Source organism: Trichechus manatus, unplaced genomic scaffold (genome assembly GCF_000243295.1).
Source record: "Trichechus manatus latirostris isolate Lorelei unplaced genomic scaffold, TriManLat1.0 scaffold00216, whole genome shotgun sequence".
Classification (NCBI taxonomy): Eukaryota; Metazoa; Chordata; class Mammalia; order Sirenia; family Trichechidae; genus Trichechus; species Trichechus manatus.
Window position 1 is genome coordinate 2,949,721 of NW_004444152.1, and position 21,376 is coordinate 2,971,096.

The 21,376-nt window shown below is 40.4% G+C and overlaps 1 protein-coding gene across 1 annotated transcript; it reads right to left on the reverse strand.

The window, feature by feature from the left end:
* Window positions 1-61: 61 nt before the first annotated feature.
* ZNF112 (zinc finger protein 112) lies at window positions 62-20,227 on the reverse strand. Its single transcript, XM_004388784.3, has 4 exons — window positions 20,060-20,227; window positions 16,421-16,547; window positions 11,206-11,305; window positions 62-2,598 (listed from the first exon to the last, which is right to left on the reverse strand). The coding sequence occupies exons 1-4, from the start codon at window positions 20,072-20,074 to the stop codon at window positions 108-110; spliced, it is 2,733 nt and encodes a 910-aa protein (XP_004388841.1). The 5' UTR covers window positions 20,075-20,227; the 3' UTR covers window positions 62-107.
* Between the last annotated feature and the right edge of the window lie 1,149 nt (window positions 20,228-21,376).

A 21,376-nucleotide genomic window follows, 5' to 3' on the forward strand; every position in this document is an offset into this window, starting at 1 on the left:
AATAGAAAAATTAAAGTAGAAATTTTTTTTTTTTTTTTTTTTTTTTTTACTATAAACAGGAAATTTCGGATCCCATTTGAAGGCTTAAAACAAAACAAAACATCATTTTACAGAACTTCATTCCTGTATTGTGGATTGTCGGATGAAGGATAATCCTTACTGCACTCTTCACTTTTATAGAATTTATCACTACTATGAATTCTCTGATGAATTAGAAGACCTGAGCTCCAACGGAAACCCTTACCACATGCTTCACATTCAAATGGTTTCTCTCCTGTGTGGACTCTCTGATGAGCTTGAAGGTTGGATCTCTGACTGAAGCCCTTTCCACATAACTCACATTTGTATGGTTTCTCCCCAGTGTGGACTCTGTGATGGGCTTGAAGACTTGAATACCCACTGAAACCCTTACCACATTGTTCACATTTATAAGGCCTTCCTTCTGTGTGGATCCTCTGATGTGCCTGAAGGCGTGAACTCTCACTGAAGCCCTTCGCACATACCTCACACTTGTATGGTTTCCCTCCTGTGTGGACCCTCCGATGTGCTTCAAGGCGTGAACTCTGACTAAAGCCCTTCCCACACATCTCACATTTATATGGCTTCACTCTTGTGTGGACTCTCTGATGGCCTTGAAGATATGCTCTCTGACTGAAGCCCTTCCCACACACAGCACATATATATGGTCTCTCTCCAGTATGAACACTCTGATGACTTTGAAGGTATGATCTCTGACTGAAGCTCTTACCACACTCATCACACTGGTATGGCTTCTCTCCTGTGTGGACTCTCTCATGGGCCAGAAGAGTTGAGGCCTTACTGAAGCCCTTACCACATTCTCCACATTTATAAGGTTTCTCTCCTGTGTGAACCCTCTGATGAATTTGAAGGTTAAAGTTCCAACTGAATCCCTTCCCACATTCCTCACATTTGTACGGTTTTTCTCCAGTGTGGACTCTCTGATGGCCTTGAAGGTGTGAACTCCGACTGAAGCCTTTACCACACTCTTCGCACTTGTATGGTTTTTCTCCAGTGTGGATTCTCTGATGGCCTTGAAGGTACGAATTCCGACTGAATCCTTTCCCACACTCCTCACATTTGTATGGCTTTTCTCCAGTGTGGACTCTCTGATGAGCTTGAAGGTATGAACTCCGACTGAATTCCTTACTGCACTCCTCACATTTATAAGGTTTCTCTCCTGTGTGGACTCTCTGATGAACTTTAAGAACTGATTTATGACTGAAACCTTTACCACACGCATCGCATTTGTATGGCTTCTCTCCAGTGTCAACTCTCTGATGATCTTTAAGTTTTGAACTCCAGTTCAAGCCATTTTCATACTTCTTATAAGGTTTCTCTCCAACATGGATTTTCGGAGGGCCCTGAAGATATGAAATTTGACTGAAAGTGTTACCACATGCATAATGTTTGTATGGCTGTTCCCTAGTGTGGACTATCTGAAGGTCCTGAAAATGTGAGGCCACACTGAAGTCATTATCAACCTCCTCAGAATTACAGAGATTCTCTTCTATGTGAACTCTGTGCTGAATGTTAAGATTTGAACTACAAATGAAGCTCTTCCCACACTCCACACCTGTGTATAGCTTCCCTTCAGTGTGGATTTTCTGAAGACATGAGCTCTGATCAAAGACATATCCATTCTCTTCATATTCATGGGGTTCCTCCCCAGTATGGACCCTAAAAATACTACTAAGGTCTAAGCTATGGCTCAAAGCTTTATCACAAATGTTGCATCTACTGGACATCTCTCCTGCGTGAGTAAGCTCATAAGTGTTAAGAGAGGAATACTGATTGAAGTTCTTACCATTTTCACATTTACACAGTTTCTCCTCTGTTTGCACTCTCTGATGAGACTGTAGATGTGACCTCTCAATAACACAATCATCTCCTCTATGAACACTTTGATGAATATGAAGAACTGAGCTATAACTGAAGCCCTTTCCACACTGACTGTATGTATGGGGCTTCCCTTCTAAGTGTAACCACTGATGAACTTTAGAGCTGGTGACATCACTGAAGGCTTTTCTATACTCATTACCCCAGTAGGGCTTATATCTTGTTGGAATTAAGTCCTGATTAAGTAATGATACCTTCATGATGTCTTTTCCACAATCATGGCAGCTGTAATTTTTTTCTGTCTCGTGTATTCCCAGATTGTCATTGTGATATGGGACCCAACTGATGCCGTCACAGTTACAGAAATTATTTTTCATGAGAATTTGCTGACATCGACACTGATAATTGGGTGACTCAGTCAGATACATTTTCCTCCAAGAATGCAGGGCTCTCCAAGATGGAAAGTCTTGATTTTTTATATAATTGGAACCATTCTCTTTATGAGTCAATATATAGTTCTCGTCTTCAGAAATCTGAATTGGTATTCCTGCCCAAACCTGGCAAGGGGAATCACGTTGTTTTTGTAACTGAAAACTACCCTCTTGAGTATTTCTCACGGAATGCTGACACCTGGTTAATCTGCTTGCATCCTGTTGCCAGGTCTGCCAGGGGGAAAGCTCTTTGGCGGAAAGGTAGTTTAATCCCACTTCTTGAATACTCTCCATCTTCTGTTGACTCTTGCTTTCTGTAGGAATAAAGAGAATTCAGAAATATAGACAAGTGAGTGCTTTATTCAGTGATTTCAAGATTTTACACTCAGGTCATAATATAAAACTTAAATAAAGCAGAGGGAGATTCATGTCACAATCTCTAAGCATACTTAGAAAAATCCTCTTCTTTGGCTACACCAGGTATATAAGTAGGATCTACATAATTCAGGCTATCTGTATGCTTCAAAATGAGGGCTCTGCTATACAACCTGGACATCAGGACATAGTGGTCCTGTTCGAAAGGACTAATAAAGGTGTACACAGATTATCATGAGTTTATCATGGATCGCCTGGAGATCACAAGAAGAAAATCCTCTCGAACTGGAAAGAATATAATTGTAAATGGATAAATGCTTTTTGTCCTGATAATAAGTTTTTCTTTTTTCTCTGCTACGTGGGCATGGTAATTTTTTGTTTGTTTGGAGGAGACTGCGCGTCAAATGCTGTGCTGAAGAAAGTAAACAAAGATCTTTAATATATGTTTGAGGCATCACGTGGCGTCTCTCTAACGAGTAATTTATCTTCATGAGGATAACAAACTCACCTAAGTCACTGTAAGTCATTCTCAGATTTTATCTCCTTTCGAAAGCGGTTTCTCAATTACCAAGGGCCACAGCATAGGTCAGAATGTGAAACTCTGTGACAGTTTCCAACTCAAAAGACACTAAAAAAATTTTTTTAAAGGCTGAGGGGGTAAGCACAGCCTTGATTCAAGGCACCTGTAGGTGGCCTTTGAGTCAACTCATCAGCCATGAGCAAAACTCAATGGACACTGACTTTAGCTTGGGTCATTTTACTAGACAATTACTTTAATGCTTAGGGAATTTGAGGCACCAGAATAGTTGAAGATAAGCATGCTTGGGTGGAAATAGCTTACTGCCTGGTTATTAAAGCTCAGATTAAAAGCAGACAGATGTTCGTATACTGGTGAGAAGTATCCTCCACGAAGACAAATGTTTATACAGAGGTGAAGTAATGACATACATAGTTCTAACACCTGGTAGTACATCAGCTCTTATAGTATCCAGAAAACAAAGCATTAAAAGGGGTTTTTTTTTTCATAACATGAATATTAACCTCTAACATAATAAGTCTTCCTTATGTGTTTGTGTTGGTATGTCTCTCCACACTGGACTGGAATCCATAAGGACAAGCACTTTGTTTTATGCTCTGCATTATCCTCACTGCCTGTAATACTGCCTAGTAAGTAGCAATTGTTAAATAAACATATAATGAATAAATCACAGTTTGAATCATTTGTGAGAGGTTAAGCTTACTCACAGAAGAATAACGGCATTTACAAGTAAGCTGTTTTAATGGGAAAGGAACTGGCAATGGCGATTTTGCTCGAACGTTGAAAGGCTGAGCAAGAAGTAGGGCCACACTAAAAGTGATGTTGTTGATGAGAAAAACAATGGTGACAAGAATCTCTTGTAGATGAAATGAAAGGTGTAGGATCTAAGGTCACACATAGGCCTATAGATTGAGTCTAATTTTAAAAATAAAAATGGTTTATTTTTTCTTTAATCTTACCTATAGCCTCATGCTATCCCCAACTTAATCAAAAAGAAAAAAAGAGGCCACACTGATGACTACCTACCCTGATGACTACCTCACTAGGCTTTGGGATGGTCCACTGATTGTGGGATGACACTGAAGGCATGTCCATCAGTACTCATCTGGGTACTCTAAAAAACATTTAGTATAATAAAGCACATGGGGGCACAGTTACAGATACTTCTTAGACATAGCCAAACACCTTATGGGATTGGATTTCTGGGTTTGAAGGATTAGGACCACAGTCTCGTGGAGCATCTCGGTCATTTGGCATATATAGCTCATAAAGTTATGTTCTACATCCTAGTTTGGTGAGTAGTGTTTGCGGTCTTAAAAGCTTGCAAGCAGACATCTAAATACAACTACTGGTCTCTCCTCATCCAGAGCAAAAGAGAAAGAAGGAAACCAAAGACTCAAAGAAGAAACTAGTCTACAGAACAAATAGTCTACATGAACCATGGCCTCATCTGCCCTGAGACCAGAAGAACTAGATGGTGCCCGGCTATCACTACTGACTGTTCTAATCAGGGGCACAATAGACGGATTCTGACAGATTGGGAGAAAAATGTGAAACAGAACCTCAAATCTCACCCCCCTTGCAAAAAAAAAATAACTAGACCTACTGGACTGGTAGAGACTGGAGGACTTCCTGAGACTATTGCCCTGACATACTACTCTTCAGACCCTGAACTGAAACTAACCACTGAGGTCACCTTGTAGCTAAATAACAGATTGGCTCAAAAAATAATGAGTATCACCCATAAATACTGTGCTCCTTCTGAAAACTACCTATATGAGACCAAATGGTCAACAATTATTTTAAAACAAAGATGAGCATATAAGGGGGCAGGGAAACTAGATTAATGAAAATGGAACAACCAGAACAGAAATAATGAGAATGCTCATGCATTGTGAAGAAAGTAACCAATGTCACTGAACACCTGCTGCAGAAATTGTTGAATGGGAACCCAAACCGCTGTGGGAACCTTCACTGAAAACACAGTAAAATATACATTTTTTTAAAAAAAGATGTTTAGTGATGTCTCTGGCTTCTCACAAGCAAAGCTTTCAGTTATTACATTAATATTTTATCACCTAGGATGAAATGAAGGGACATACTATAGAAGGCACATTAGATAAAGCAAATAGTTCGTACATAAGAAGGCTGGGCTTCTGGCTAGAGTTAATCATAACGCTTACAGTTTTGTTTTGGTATCATCAGGCACGCTCAATATACACCCATAAAGATTATTCTAATGTTACAAGGATAAGTCTTTCGGGACTGACTTACTGGTTTGAGCACATGAAAGCAGCGTCGTAGTCAATGTCCAATTTCTTACAAAGCAACTGTTTTAATATAAATTAGTACATAATTTATGACCCAGTAATCTCAAATACATAGGAAAGATTGAAGTTTCCCCCTGACTAGTGGTTTTCACAATGTGAAAAGAAGGCCAGAGGAAGTTTCAAGTTCTTATGGAAAAAAAAAATCACACATTTAACATTAATTTCTGTTAGTAAATGGTACAAAAAGAAGCATCTTATTCTACATCTGTCATTTTCTTTCCATAGCTCAACATTTAAGTTGTACTTTACTATCAAAGGTAGCTGTGCTGATGAGAAATTGTGCTAAATCAAGTTTATAAATATACTTTACTTGATGGAGAAAACAGGTACTGCAAAAGACCACTAAAGACCTCATCTGAGGTAAGAAGGTTGAGGATTTATTATATCTCCTCAGTAATCCTGCTTTAGTACTTAGTCTTTCTAAGAGTCAGGACAGCAGAAAGGAATATACTGGGAAGGAGAACTGAGATATGTTTAGAGCTCCTTGAGGAAGAAAAAATGTGGGCTTGTGGTGACATGACCTTATGTGGCCTTTTGCCTTGGTGCTTTGGAAAAACAGCTTGAAAGATTTTCTCCTCTAAGCCATGAGGAGTTACCTTTGCCCTAATTTTCTACCTCAGAGGGTTTGTTACTTTTGTCCAGGTTGATTGACATATCCTGGGTAAAACTGTAAACCTGGTTTTGGTACATTTTGTCTGGCCCTGGGCTGCAGCCTGCCCTTTGATTGGTATGCATCTTGCAGGGATTGGTCAATATACTTATGCAAATGAAGTGACTATAACCTGCTTTGCAAATGAAGTGTCTGTGGCCTACCAAGAGGGGACTGGTCAGTTCAGAGTCATGCCTTGAAACTGATGAGGAGTTGGCTTACATATGCAGCCAACCCCACAGAGGTGGGCAGAAAGAAGAAGGAAGACAAGAGGAGAGAAGAAGCAGAGAGAGAAGAGGTAAGGAACCTCCTAAAAGAGCTGTCACATGGGTTGACAATGTAACACTGAAGACAATAAGAGGCCTAGAAGTGGTTCTGCAGCAGAGCCGGCAGCAAAAGGCCTAGAAGGGGCCCTGTGGCAGAGTCGGTGGTAAGAGCAGAAACCTGCTGTTAGGAATGCAGTTAACAGAGCTGAACAAAACTGCTACACTGTTATGAGCTGGGTCAGTTGGCAGTGGAGAGGCCAACAGCAGGGAAGCTGAAGGCAGAGAGGCCCGCATGGCTGAAAGGGGGCATGCACAGCCAAAAGGAGGCCTGTCCTGAGAGGGATGAGAGGAGCCTATCCTGAGGGGGCTGAGAGAAGGCCTGCACAGCAGAAAGAAGGGCTTGCTTGTTTGCACATAGAAGAGGAGCTGAGAGAACTGTCCTGCACTGAAAGAGGGAGGGATGTACTCTCCACTTTGGGACTTTGCCTACATGCTACCTGATCCTGAGTTGTAGCTTGCTGATCCTGATCCCGAGTTGTACTTGCTGCTTCCTTAACAAACCACTTACCTCTAAGTATGGTCTGTGAGTTCTGTGTGGCCATTGCAATGAATTATTGAACCCAGTAGAGAAGTAGAGAGTACCGTGGAAGGGACGGCTGGTGTCAGAATTGGTAAAAAGGTTGGAGAGTGGAGGTATAGCTGACCACCTCATAGGGATCAGCCTTGGGCTGATCTTGATTTGCATTCCCCACCCCCCGAAGTTAGACAGGTTCTGACGCTACTACTAGACCATTTTCACAGGGCCACAAAGATTTGCTAATCAGAACCTGAACGTGCATCCCTGGTGAGAGGGAGCAGTAGCTCTCTGTGGGACACTTCCAAAGATTGTACTGCATGCTCACTGAGGCAGAGAGCTGCTGCTTTCTATTCCTTTCCCGTGGAGAAAATTGAAATTGTCCAATACTTTACTGAAAACTTTGAGTGGATTCAGATACCTAGCTGGAACCAACAAATTACCAAAAGGAAATAGAAGAAAAAGCAACATAACTTGGCAGGGGGCACCTTATTACTTGAAATATGGAGATTACTGAAAGGATCTCCTGATTAATGAACTTGATAATCTCGATATAATGAGAAGATGACAGTAGAAAAGAAAAACAAACAATTTGCTATGGGAAAAAAGAAAAGCCGAGAAGCCCTTTGTTTGTGGAGCAATGATGTTTTCTCTAGCATCAAGGTGCCTGCCTGGTCCAACGGACCAGAAACTTCTCTTTCCATCCCTGTTGGGAATTTTAGATTGCATCAGTAACAACTAACAGTCTCAGAGGGATGCAGTGTTAAGGCAAAGTGCAGGTAAAGGATTATCTTTGAGAGCCTCGTCTCATCAACAGCTAAGGAAGGCTCTAACATTGCTGAGTGTGTGCTTCTGACAGAGTCAAGCAACCAGTCAATTCCATGAAAACATATCTTTGTTTGCTTACGTGGGCTGACTAGTTGATTTAACGTAGACATGGATTCCAAATCATCTGTTTTACTATAAGTGAAGTGATTTTTCCTATCATTTTCTAAACAGAAGACAAATTCAATGACTGGCAGAGAAGGCTGTACTTTTGAAAACAGATTACAGGATATTGTTAGGTATAGAAAATTTGGAACTTATAACCTATAATGGAGCCTTGGTAGCACAGTGATTAAGTGATACGGCTGCTAACCAAAAGGTTGGCAGTTCAAATCCACCAGCCACTCCTTGGAAACTCTATGAGGCAGTTCTACTCTGTCCTCTAAGGGTCGCTATGGGTTGGAATCTAACTGCAGCAACGGGTTTATAACCTATAACAGCAAGACAACACTAATTGGGGGGAACCATTAGTCAGGCTTGAAATCAATTTAGTAGATTGTGACATGCAGTTGTGGGGGCTGGCAAGTCCCAAATCTGTGGGTCAAGCAACAGGCTACAGACCTCTGCTGGCTCATGAGGTTACAGGGGACAACAAATCCCAAATCCGCAGGTTCAGATGCAGGGCAGAGACTTCTGCAGGCTTACTGTATTTTTACTCAAATAATGTGCACCTTCTATGTTTGTTTGCCAACCACTGCCCCCACCCCGACCCCACCACGAGGTACTTCCATAAACATGCTATGCTAATTATTTTAGAGCAGTATGTAAAAAAAATTGGCATGTGGGAGAAGGGAGTGGTTGGCAAACAAATGTAGAAGGCACACGTTATTTGCATAAAAAAATACAGTATGTCCCAGGAACCAGAGGTCAGACAACAAGAAGAGCATGGGTGGAGAGAGAGAGAGAGTCAGCTTTGCCAGAACATCCATTTACCCATATACTGGAGGCAGGCCACCCTCCCACAAGGAACTGCCCTTTCAACTGATTGGCTGCTCACATCAGATCACGACATGGAAGATGTTTATATTATATCACATTTTGGAGGAGCACCCAGTCCAGTGTTTGAAAAAACAATGAGAATCATAGCCTAGCCACGTTGACACACAACATTAACCATCACACTGATATATTATTGAATAAATAAATGAATGGCAGATAATATATAAATCTCCCATGTGGAACTCCAAGTAATTTATGAAGCTACACCACCCTCAGTAAGGTGAAGCATAACTCCTCACACTTCAAGTGACTTCCTCCCCAAAAGTAGAAAGGAAAGGAGCGAAAAAGGGCAACATTGCAGCGGAGAAACCTGACAAACACGACCTCAAGCAGGTGATCGAGGTGAGAGCATCGACAGTGACAAGTCACGTTGGTATCATGTACCCTTGATACATGAAGTGATGAGAATGGCCCTTGACCTCTGATCTTCCCCCAAGACACCCTAAACCCTGTCTAATTGTGAGACAAATCCCAATCCGGGAATATCCTACAAAATGCCTGACCACTGCTCCTCGAAACTCTCAAGGTCATCAAAAACAAGGGAAGTCTGAAAAATTATCATAGCCAAGAGAAGCCTAAGGAGACATGACAACTAAATGTTATGTAGAATCTTGGATAGGATCCTGGGACAAAATTTTTAACAAAGGACATTAGGTAAAAACTAAGAAAATCTCAATGAAGAATGGACTTCAGTATCAATATTGGTTCACTAGTTTTGACATACGCACCATAGCAACGCAAGCTATTAATCATATGGAAACTGTGTGGAGGATATATGGGAACTCTCTGCACTATGTTTGAAATTTATGTATAAATGTAAAAGTCTTCTAAATAAAAAGTTTACTGGAAACAAAAACAAAAAAGGACAGAAAATATCAGTGCATTGCATATAAATAAGGACATCAGATGTGCACAGATATGTATACATACATAGGTCTGCACTGGGCTACATACACTACATACTGACAGTCATGGCCAAACCCACCATCAGCTGGAACCCACCAGCCACTCTGTAGGAGAAAGATGTGGCAGTCTGCTTCTGTAAAGATTTTCAGCCTTGGAAACCCTGTGGGGCAGTTCTACTCTGTCCTGTACGGTTGCTGTAAGTGGGAATCGACTCAACGGCAACAAGTTAAGCAGTTCAGAAAGATGTAAAATCTTTAACAAAACAATTATAAGGTTCAAACGGAAAGTTCAAATGGGAAATTTGGAAAAATGTCAATAGGTAGGTGTGTATCTCTTAGTTTCATGCCTACACGGATTGTAGGCTGAAAATGGAAGTGTGCCAACCCCTGCTCTAAAGAGTGTACTGCACCATGGATGAACCTGAAACTTAACTGAGAAGGAAACAGAAATTACAGAAGTGAATTAATTTACTTTGACATTTTCTGTTTCCTCTTTTTTCCCACCCAGGGCCATCCTTATCTACACAGTGTGACAGTGGCCTTTGATGTCAGTCTTGGGGACTCAAGAAATATTACCAAAATATTTGGACTCATAGAAATGTCCAACTTGAAAATTCTACTTCACAACTATACCTAGGTCAAGAAATTGATTAGGTACTAAAGGATGAGAGGGAGAGAGGAGAGAATGGGAAGATAAAGAGCTGGGATTATGAATGAGGAAATCATCACCAACGCAAGAGTGTCTCACTTGAGGCTGATGCATAAGAAGCATCAATTATAATGCTGGCACTGGTCATTTTCAATACTTAATTTAGATGACTGGCTGTTCTTATCTATTAGGAGCCCTGGTGGCACAGTGGTTAAGAGCTAGGCTGCTAACCAAAAGGTCAGCAGTTCGAATCCACCAGCCGCTCCTTGGAAACCATATGGGGCTGTTCTACTCTGTACTACAGGATCGGTATGAGTCAGAACTGACTCGACAGCAACAGGTTTGGTTTTTTTTTCAGTTTTTATCTATGAATACCCAAGGATTAGGACAGGCATTCATCACATGATGAACAACATTCCTGAGTATCCTTCTAGTTCATTGGTTTATTCTATACGTATTAACTATCTCGTGAAGGTCTGGAGACAGGGAAGTCCATGCACCTATTAACCAATTCATTTATTTGAGGCAAATGGAAGGGCAAGTCAAGGAGCCTGAAGTGGAAGAATAAGTGACAGATCTGATGGGCAGCAATGGGGCAGTGCAGCTGGAAAAGACCGACTGAGCAAAAACAAGCAACAGTGGAGTTGCGGGGACAGACACCTTAGGGTCTAAAAGGCCACTTTAAGTACTTTCAAATTTACTATGTATGAAATGGAAATCTACCAGAGAGTTTTAAACAGAGAAGTGACATGTCTGACGGTGTGTTAGCAGGGGCTCTCTGGCTACTGTGTTATCGCCGCACAGCACTCACCGGAACCCTCATCTCCTTGGGTTTCTGTCTCCATCATCAAAAGCTTTTCCTCTTTCTCCAACTGGGATATCAAGTCTGGTTTGAATGGTTGATGTCCTATAAAAAGGCAGGAGACCAAATGATTTTAATTTTGATAAAGTCCAGTTTTCAGTTTTGTTCTTTTCTGAATCACGCTTTTGGTGCCATATCTAAGAACTCTGCCTAACCCAAAGTTATGAAGACTTTCTCCTATATTTTCTTCTAGAATTTTCATAGTTTTACATTTTACACTAGGTCTATTATCCATTTTGAGTTAATTTTTTCTAAGGTGTGAGGCATGGTTCCAGGTTCATCTTTTTGCATATACATGACCAAATGTTCCAGAACCATCTGTTAAAAAGATTATACCTTCTCCATTGAATTGCCTTGACACCTGTAGTACATCTGAAATAGTTTCAGAATTGCTTCTTCCATACCACTCCAATAAACAAACCTATTAAAAATGTCCAGGATAACAACTCATTTTCCCATCCCCCTGCCATCGTACCCCAAACTGAGGGTATACAGTTATGTACTGTATTCCTTAGCTACTTCCTTGAGTTCTTTCTTCCCTTTTTCTCTCAATGTGGTTATGGTATTAATTTCAAATACAATTGACTTCATTTATTTCATCTTCCTTCGAGTTTTAGTTTATCATCCCTGTGCATTCTTATATATTTTTGTAATGTGTTAAACTAACATATTTCTAAAAGTCCAAACCAGACAAAAAGGTATACTTGGAAAAGTGTGACTCTCTCCCACATTCCTTCCATCTTATTACTTCCCTCCTACTATTTGTGCCCATTCCAAAGAAAGGTGATCCAACAGAACACAGAAATTATTGAATATCATTAATATCACACACAAGTAAAATTTTGCTGAAGATCATTCAAAAGCGGTTGCAGCAGTACATCAACAGGGAACTGTCAGACATTCAAGCTGGATTCAGAAGAGGACATGGAATGAGGGATGTCATTGCTGATGTCAGATGGATCTTGGCTGAAAGCAGAGAATACCAGAAAGATGTTTACCTGTGTTTTATTGACTATGCAAAGGCATTCGACTTTGTGGCTCATAACAAATTATGGATAACATTTCAAAGAATGGGAATTCCAGAACACTTAACTGTGCTCATAAGGAACCTGTACATAGACCAAGAGGCAGTCATATGAGCAGAACAAGGGGATACTGCATGGTTTAAAGTCAGAAAAGGTGTGCGTCAGGGTTTTATCCTTTCACCATATCTATTCAGTCTATACGCTGAGCAAATAACCCGAAAAGGTGAACTATATGAAAAACAATGAGGCATCAGGATTGGAGGAAGACTCATTAACAACCTGCGATATGCACATGACATAACTTCGCTTGCTGAAAGTGAAAAGGACTTGAAGCCCTTACTGATGAAGATCCAAGACCACAGCCTTCATTCAGTATGGATTATACCTCAACATGAAGAAAACAAAAGTCCTCACAACTGGACCAATAAGCAACATCATGGTAAATGGAGAAAATATTGAAGTTGTCAAGGATTTCACTTTACTTGGATCCACAATCAATGCCCACGGAAACAGCAGTCAAGAAACTAAACAATGTATTACATTGAGCAAATCTGTTGCAAAAGATTTCTTTAAAGTGTTAAAAAGCAAAGATGCCACTTTAAGGACTGAAGCGCGCCTGATCCAAGCTATGGTGTTTTTAATCGCCTCATATGCATGTGAAAACTGGACAATGAATAAGGAAGACCAAAGAATTGATGCCTTTGAATTATAGTGTTGGTGAAGAACACTGAATATACCATGGACTGCCAGAAGCAGGAATAAATCTGTCTTGGAAGAAGTACAGCCAGAATGTTCCCCAGAAGCAAGGATGGTGAGACTTCATCTCACATACTTTGGACATGTTATCAGGAAGGACCAGTCACTGGAGAAGGATATCATGGTTGGTAGAGGATCAGCGAAAAAGAGGAAGACCTTCAATAAGATGGACTGACACAGTGGCTGCAACAATGGGCTCAAGCATAACAACGATTGTGAGGATGGCACAGGACCTGGCAATGTTTCCTTCCATTGTACACAGGGTCACTATGAGTCAGAAGCGACTCGATGGCACCTAACAACAACACTATAAGAAACATAACTTCATAACTTTCTAATAAATCCTTCCTGTGCTTCTTCTTATAAAGATAAGCAGATATACACATATTCACTTTTTTCCCCATAAGAAACATAACTTCATAATTTTCTAATTAATCCTTCCTGTGCTTCTTCTTATGCAGATAAGCAGATATATACGTATTTACTTTTTTCCCCTTCTTTCTTATACAAATTGTAGTATACTATTAATGCTCTTTAGTATTTTGCTATCTTTAGGGAAAATTCCTAGAAGTGGATTGCTGGGGGAAGGTAACTACATGGATCATTTTGCATTCCTTCTTTCAATGTATGAAAGTGCTTTTCCCCACCACAGCTTTGCCAAAATACCATACTATCAATCTATGGGTGAGAAATCATATCTCAGTATAGTTTTAATTTACATTTCTCTTAATTTGAATTAAAAAAGAACATCTATTTATACAGATAAATATTTATATTTATGTCTGTACAGGAATGTATATATATCAATTATGTATATAATTGTATGTATATGTATATAATTGTATGTATATGTACCTTACTGTAGGCTACAAAGTTAAGTAATAATAGTGTGTATGTGTATGTGTGTGTATATACGTATGTGTGGAGATATATACTTATATACCTACCTAAATACATTCATACATACATACATACAGACAAAGAGAAACAAAGAGACAGAGATGTCCTAGCTCTGTACCCTGAAACAGACACCACAGTGGCAATGACATTGCCTAGCATCCCGACCTTGGTGCTGAATACCATTCTTCAATAAAAGGAATCAGGGCTCCTTAGAAAAATGGACGATTCTAGACCTGGGGCAAAGTAAGTAAAAGATAACTAAAACATCATGTTGTGCCATAAAAAAAGGAAGTGGTCTAAAAAAATGTTGGGGTCAAGTCACAAAGACACAGGAGCTAGCTTAAAGGTTATACTGGCCAAATCTGGGACAACTTTACCACCAAAATGATTAACTACAGTCACAAACTGTAAAGAATTCAGAAATCTCTACAAGTAACAAACAAGTAAATAAATGGCTCAGAAGAGAGGGCTCTTGCTCACCATAGAATGCTAAACACTAACTGCTAAATGTGACAAACTAAAACCAAACCAAACTTGTTGCTGTCAAGTCAACTCCGACTCATAGCGACCCTACAGGACAGAGTAGAACTGCCCTATAGGGTTTCCAAGGAGTGGCTGGTGGATTCCAACTGCCGACCTTTTGGTTAGCAGCCTGAGCTCTTAACCACTGCACCACCAGGGCTCTGCTAAATGTGAAGGAAGTACTAACGTAGAAAATCATCATTTGGTAATTTTCATGGTAAAGACTGGATAAGGCAAGAATCATTACAGGATGCTAAATCTATAGGGAGATTTTTAAGAGGATACTTGCTGGTGCTGAAGTGTTGCCCCATGATTTCAAGGGGGAAAAAAGCAGTAATTTTATAGTCAAGAAACTGGACATCTTAACTGAGTGATCAGAATTAACAGCACCAATGAGGGGCAGCTGGACACTGTGGGCCTCTAGATGTGATGCCAAGGAGCCCTGGTGGAGCAGTGGTTAAGGGCTCAGCTGCTAACCAAAAGGTCCGCAGTTGAAAAGACCTGATGATCTGCTCCCATAAAGATTACCACCTAGGAAACCCAATGGGTGAGTTCTACTCTGTCCTATAAGGTCGCTATGAGTTGGAACCGACCCAACGGCAACGCGTTAGATGTGATGCCCTCAGAAAGACATACCACCACCTATGTAGTGTTCCAGTCAGAATGGGTAATCTGAATCTAACTATGAGGAAACATTAGAAATATTCTATTAAAAAATGGTGGGGGTGGGGTGGGGCTAACTATGTTCTTAAAAAATGTTATTGTCATAAAATACAGAGAAAGACCGTGGAAATGTTCCAGATTAAAGGAGGCTAAAGAGACACAAAAGCGAGACTAGATCCTGTTCTAGAGGGAGAAAATATGCTATAAGGAATATAACTGGCTCTACTGACAAAACTGGAATACAAACAATAGATTAGATATAAGTATTATATCCGTACTACAAGTACATAAGGGAATATTCCTATTCCTATGAAATATACACTGAAGTATTTAGGGGTAAAGGGCCATGTTATATGTAAATTACCCTTCAATAGTTCAGAAGAAATACATTATGAGTATATATACACACACACATTTTTTTCATATATGCACATAAATATATGTGGAAAGAGAAAGAGCATGAGCATATACAATAAAGCAAATGGGGTAATATGTTATTATAGGTGAAACTGGATAAAAGGTACCTATGGGTGTTCTTTGTATTATACTTTTACTTAGGTAATTTTTCTGTGAGTTTGAAATTACAAACACATTCTTAAGAAAACAAACAAACAAAAAATCAAGTTAGTCAACAGTTATTTTCATTCTGGAAAACAAAAAAGGCTGGAGCAACTCACTAACCTGATTTCATGACAAACCAATAGGCAGGACCCCAATTTACCCATTTACAGCTAAAAAGACAGACTTCTGTCTGGTGAAAAACACCTGAAACATCTTGTCTGTGTTGCACAGAGATTACTAGGATGCTCAGATGCCCAAGCTCAGAACACCATTTCATGAGTCCTAGAGCTCTAAAAGGAAACCCTGGTGGCATAGTGGTTAAGAGCTCAACTGCTAACCAAAAGGTCGGCAGTTCAAATCCACCAGGGGCTCCTTGGAAACCGTATGGGGCAGTTCTACTCTGTCCTGTAGGGTTGTTTTGAGTCGGAATCAACTTGACGGCAATGGGTTTGGTTTTGGTTTCTTGGTTTAGAGCTTTAAAAAAAGAGCTCTGGCTGCTAACTGAAAGAACAGTGGTTTGAACCCACAAGCTGCTCTGTGGGAGAAAGATGTGGCAGTCTTCTTCCGTAAAGATTACATCCTTGGAAACCCTATGGGGCAGTTCTACTCTGTCCTATAGGGTCGCTATGAGTTGGAATCGATTTGATGGCAATGGGTTAGCGTTTCAAACAACTGAGCACACAAAGAGACCCCAGGAGACTTATACTAAGTAACAGAGGGTGCCTGTCCTCACCCACTGAGAGTAGGTTCCTGAAGTTCTCCAGCATCACGTCTCGGTACAGTGTCCTCTGGGTGGAGTCCAGCAGCCCCAGCTCCTCCTCAGTGAAGACCACAGCCACGTCCTTGAATGTCACTGCTTCCTACAACATCAAACACACACAACCTCAGTCTTACAACCAGTGTCCACTGGAATAAGAGCAGCACTGGGAAAGTGGAAAGGATGGGAAGCTGCTCTGGGTTCTGAGGATTTAAGTAGCTACTTTCTGTTTGCCTTCCACACAGCCAATGCCATTCTCCAAAAGGGCTGCAAGAAAAGAAATCCTTGCACTTTAAATTGCAACCTTTTGCTAGCACTCCTACAGGTAAGGGTATGGAACGCTGTTGCATCCTGGGTTACTAATATTTTAAATTTTATTAATAATGCCATTTGTCCCAGAGAAGCTTTCTCAGTTTCCTCTCAACAACGTCTGATGGTATCTGTTTTCCCTCTCTCATACACACGTTACTTATTACTTACCAAATTCACAGGCTCTCAGACACCCTAACTGCTCATGTATGTAGTTCATCCTCTGGGCTACATCTATGGATTACAGTGTTCGTGGGTTATGGTACAGGCACAGCTCCGGAGCCTGCCTACCTGTGTTCACATCTGGATGTTCTGCCCCATACTAGCTGTGTGGTCTTGGACAAGCTCCTTAACCTCTCCTCATCTGCATGTCGAGATCTATATCTCTGAGTCCCTGGGTGGTGCAAACAGTTAAGCTCAGCTGCTAACCAAAAGGCTGGACGTTCGAGTCCATCCAGAACTGCCTTGGAAAAAAGGCCCGGCAATTACTTCCAAAAAAATCAGCTGTTGAAAACCTTATGGAACACAGTTCTACTCTGGCACACACGAGGTCACCATGAGTTGGAGTCAACTTGGCAACAACTAGCTATCTGTAGCATAGGGTACCAGCAATAAAATGAATGACTGTATGTAAAACACTCAGGAAAAGTGCCCGTCACATAGTAAGTAGCCAGTACATGTCAGGCGTTATTATAATCATCATCACCGTCACTTTCATCTCATTTCAGTAATCCAAGGAAGTGATATTCTAGAACATAATGAACCAATCCAAATAATGCACACTTATTTAATTTTAGATTCTCTGTTATAAACAATGCTGCAAAATACATTCTTCCACCTAGATCTTAGTTCAACTGTCCCATGAGCTCCTTAAAATAAATTCCAAAAAGTAGGAATGTCAATGTCAAAGAATATTGATCTTTAAAGTTTTGTAATCATTTTTCTAATTTATTGTTCTTCCAGGAAAGTATAAATCCCTAAACCTCTACACCCTGGCCAACACTGGACATGATCACTTTTTAAAAGTCTTCAGGAATCTCAGAAGAAAATTTGAGAAGTTAAAACAAGTTATTTTTCAAATAGTTCACAAAGCTGATCAGTAACATTCTCTTTCCATGCTGCACATGTCTATTTCTTGTTTGGTAAAAACATTTATTTGGGGGTTATTGAGGCTTTTTCTTCCATATATATCGTGAACATTTTTCACTGCACTTTTGACAGCTGTCTTGTAACTTTTTGCTGCAGGGAAATTTAAAATTTGTAAACAAAGACCTGTTCAACACTATATTTGTTCTGGCTGGAGCTCTGAGCATGACATCCTCAGGTCTCTGAATGGAGAACTATAGGTGCTTTTTGTTTGTTTTTTGTCTCTCTTTCTGCCCAAATGATCTGTCTGATATTCCTGACCTAGAAAGCAAAGGCTTTGGAGTTGGCTGGACAGTTGTCTTTCTGTAGGAACTTGAGCAAGGCTGCAACCTATGTGAACCTCTTATCTTCAAGTTAACAATGCAGAGCATTCGAGTCCGCCCTCAGACACCCATTCGGAGCAGTGAATACAGAGACAGACGGAAAGTGCCTGCATATCCTACAACATGATCAAACATTTTAAATTTTTAAGTATACGTATTATTCTAATAAAAAATCAATGCACAAATAATGAAGGACACACAAACATACACAGACACACACACTGAAAGCTTCAGGAAGAAAGACTTTAGCTCTTCTTGTATAAAAACATCTAACACTATTTTTTTCTGAGTTCAGCTTCAGTATGATCCTGTTAGACAAACCATATTTTAGGTATTCTTTTTACAAAGTACTTAAGGCATCACTTATGAAAATATATATGTATTTCAGTTTTTAGTTCATAGAACATTAAGGACAAATATCAGAATTCCTTCATAATTGCTCTTCGGGTAAAGAGTATATGTAGGAAAACAGCTATACAGTGGAAAACTGCAAGAACCCTCAAGAATTTAAAATCCTGCAAACGTGGAATAGTAAAACAAACAAACAAAAAGGTACAATAATTCACTGCAATAATATTAATCCATTGCTGTTGAGTCGATTCCAACTCATATAGGACAGAGCAGAACTGCCCCATGGGGTTTCCAAGGCTGTAAATCTTTACGGAAGCAGATTGCCATATCTTTCTCCCACAGAGCAGCAGGTGGGTTTGAACCACCAACCTTTCGGTTAGCAGCCAAGCACTTTAACCACTGCACCACCAGTGCTCCTTAAAACAAAAAAAAAGGTACAATAATTCACTAAAATAATATTAACTGATAACAGTTAAGTACTATAATATTAAGTGAAAAAAAACACAATTCAAAATTATATTCTTTATAGGTTTTTTATTTTTGTTGTTGAGAATATACACCACGGAACATCAATTCAACAGTTTCTTCATGTACAATTCACTGAATTTGATTACATTCTTTGAGTTGTGCAACCATTCTCACCCTCCTTTTCCAAACTGTTCCTCCCTATTAACATAAACTCACCACCCCCTAAATTTGCTATCTAATCTTTTGAGTTGCTGTTGTCAATCTGATCCCTTGTAGACAATTCTTTAAAAAGCCCAAAAATAGTATCTGTTATTATACATACAGTTATGGATGCGTAGAAAAAAATGATCATGGACAAAACAAGTGATTTCTAAGTGGGATAATAATGTATGGGTCTTTCTCATTTTTTATTTCTATTCTCTTTTACATAAACCCTACCCAACCTGTTGCCATCCAGTCGATTCTGACTCATAGTGACCCTTGAGACAGAGTAGAACTGCCCCATTAGGTTTCACCAGGTTATAAATCTTTACAGAAGCACACTGCCACATCTTTCTCCTGTAGAGCAGGTGGTGGGTTCCAACCTCGGACCTTTCAGTTAGCAGCCGGAGCAGTTAACCACTGCACCACCAGGGCTCATTCTTTTACATTATTACTTGAGGAATAAAAATGATGATAAAACAAATAAAATCTAAAACCCATTGCTGTCAAGTCGATTCCGACTCACAAAGACCCCACAGGACAGAGTAGAACTGCCCCATATGGTTTCCAAAGAGCAGCTGATGGATTCAAACTGCCAACCTTTTGGTTAGCAGCCGAGCTCTTAACCACTGTGCCACCAGGGCTCCAAAAACTAAAAAGCTTATAAAAAAAAAAAAAAAAAGCAGGAGATAGGCACATAAATGGTACTAAATTCTTTACTGCTGGCAAGGAGGAGAGAGAGAGAGAAAAAAAAAGACGTGTCCACTCACTGAGAAATGAGATGGCACGTTGTTACAGAAAGAATAACCCAACTCACCTGTAACTTGGTCATTTTCTCCTCCTTTTTCGACAGAATAGCAGAGACCTGAGAAGGCAGAATAGGGTTAATAAGAAAGAAGCCATGAGAGAAAGGCAAACGTATCTTTGTGCAAATTAGAAACAGGTGCCGCTTCTCCCAGGTAGATGCAGCCACACATGGTTTATGGAGCAGAGTGCGGCTGGATTACCGCTACCACTAGGCTACCCCGGCTGGATGCCCAGTGTCTGGGAACAATCTGCCCAGCTGTGCCCAGCAGCCCCCATGTCCCTTGAGCCTCCCAAGGTACTCATTCTGGTCCTGGGAGACATAGGAAAGGAAAGGTAATGGAATGTACTGGTTAAGAGCACTCAAGACAAAATGCCTGTGTTCAAAACCTGGCACTGCTCAACTTGCTAAGTAAACTTGTGAATTAACCTCTAGATTTCACTTCAGTCATCTGCAAAATTAGGATCATAAGTGCCAACATTATAAGGTTGTCGGGATTGTATGTGCGACGACTGGAAACCTATTATAACTATCCCAGGCCTCTCTGTTTCCTTGCAGCTGCAGAGATGCACATACTATTTTGCATCGTAACACTGTCCTTGCAAATATGTGTTGTAAAAAGTCTGGACTGCAGAGAGTATTGCTCTGCCCGTGGGAAGTCACTGAACTTCTGAAATGTCTGCAACTCTGGCTTCTTACTTAATAAGCTGTTGCCTTGGTAATAAATTTTGTTTAGACATTGAGACCATTCTTCTAAAAAGTCTAATGGCTGCTGAACATTCTTCCTGAAGCCAGACAGGCTCAATAACCTATCCCACTTCCCCCATGCACATGGACATAAGAAAAGACGAACAAAAACTCTGAGCTACTACATATCTCAGGTTAAACCAAAAGCGTGACTCTCTGTGTCAATTTAATGAAGTCACCTGGCGATAACTCACTGGCTGGCTGGGAGATTGTATACTTATCCATGTAAAAGTGTTGCTTAGTGCCTGACCCTTAAGAGGATTTGGAGACGAAGAGTTTACTTTCTTGGCTTCCTCCTCAAGGTTTGTTACCTTATTTACAGTTCTCAAGCAACCTTAAAGTCATCTGTGGAGAAGAAAGAACTCAAATAAGGGCTAAGCTTGGGCTCGGATAAGACAGAGGCTTTTAGCACCATCTTAGAGAGAGGCCTTATGCTACTCTGGTAGGGCCCTTGCCTCCTCCCAAGTCCCTGTCCACATGGGCTGCTGTAATAGACCCCACAGAACGTATGCACAACTATCCCAACAAGTATTGACTTGGCTGCATAATTAGCAGTGAAAGGGCCAACTTTTCTTTCATTTA

Coding starts and splice junctions, on each gene's coding strand:
- ZNF112 (XM_004388784.3), bottom strand. Junction 11,306..16,420: donor CAGGAACCTACTCTCAGTGG/GTGAGGACAGGC, acceptor GCCTTTTTATAG/GACATCAACCATTCAAACCA. Junction 2,599..11,205: donor GGAGATGAGGGTTCCGGTGA/GTGCTGTGCGGC, acceptor TCCTACAGAAAG/CAAGAGTCAACAGAAGATGG.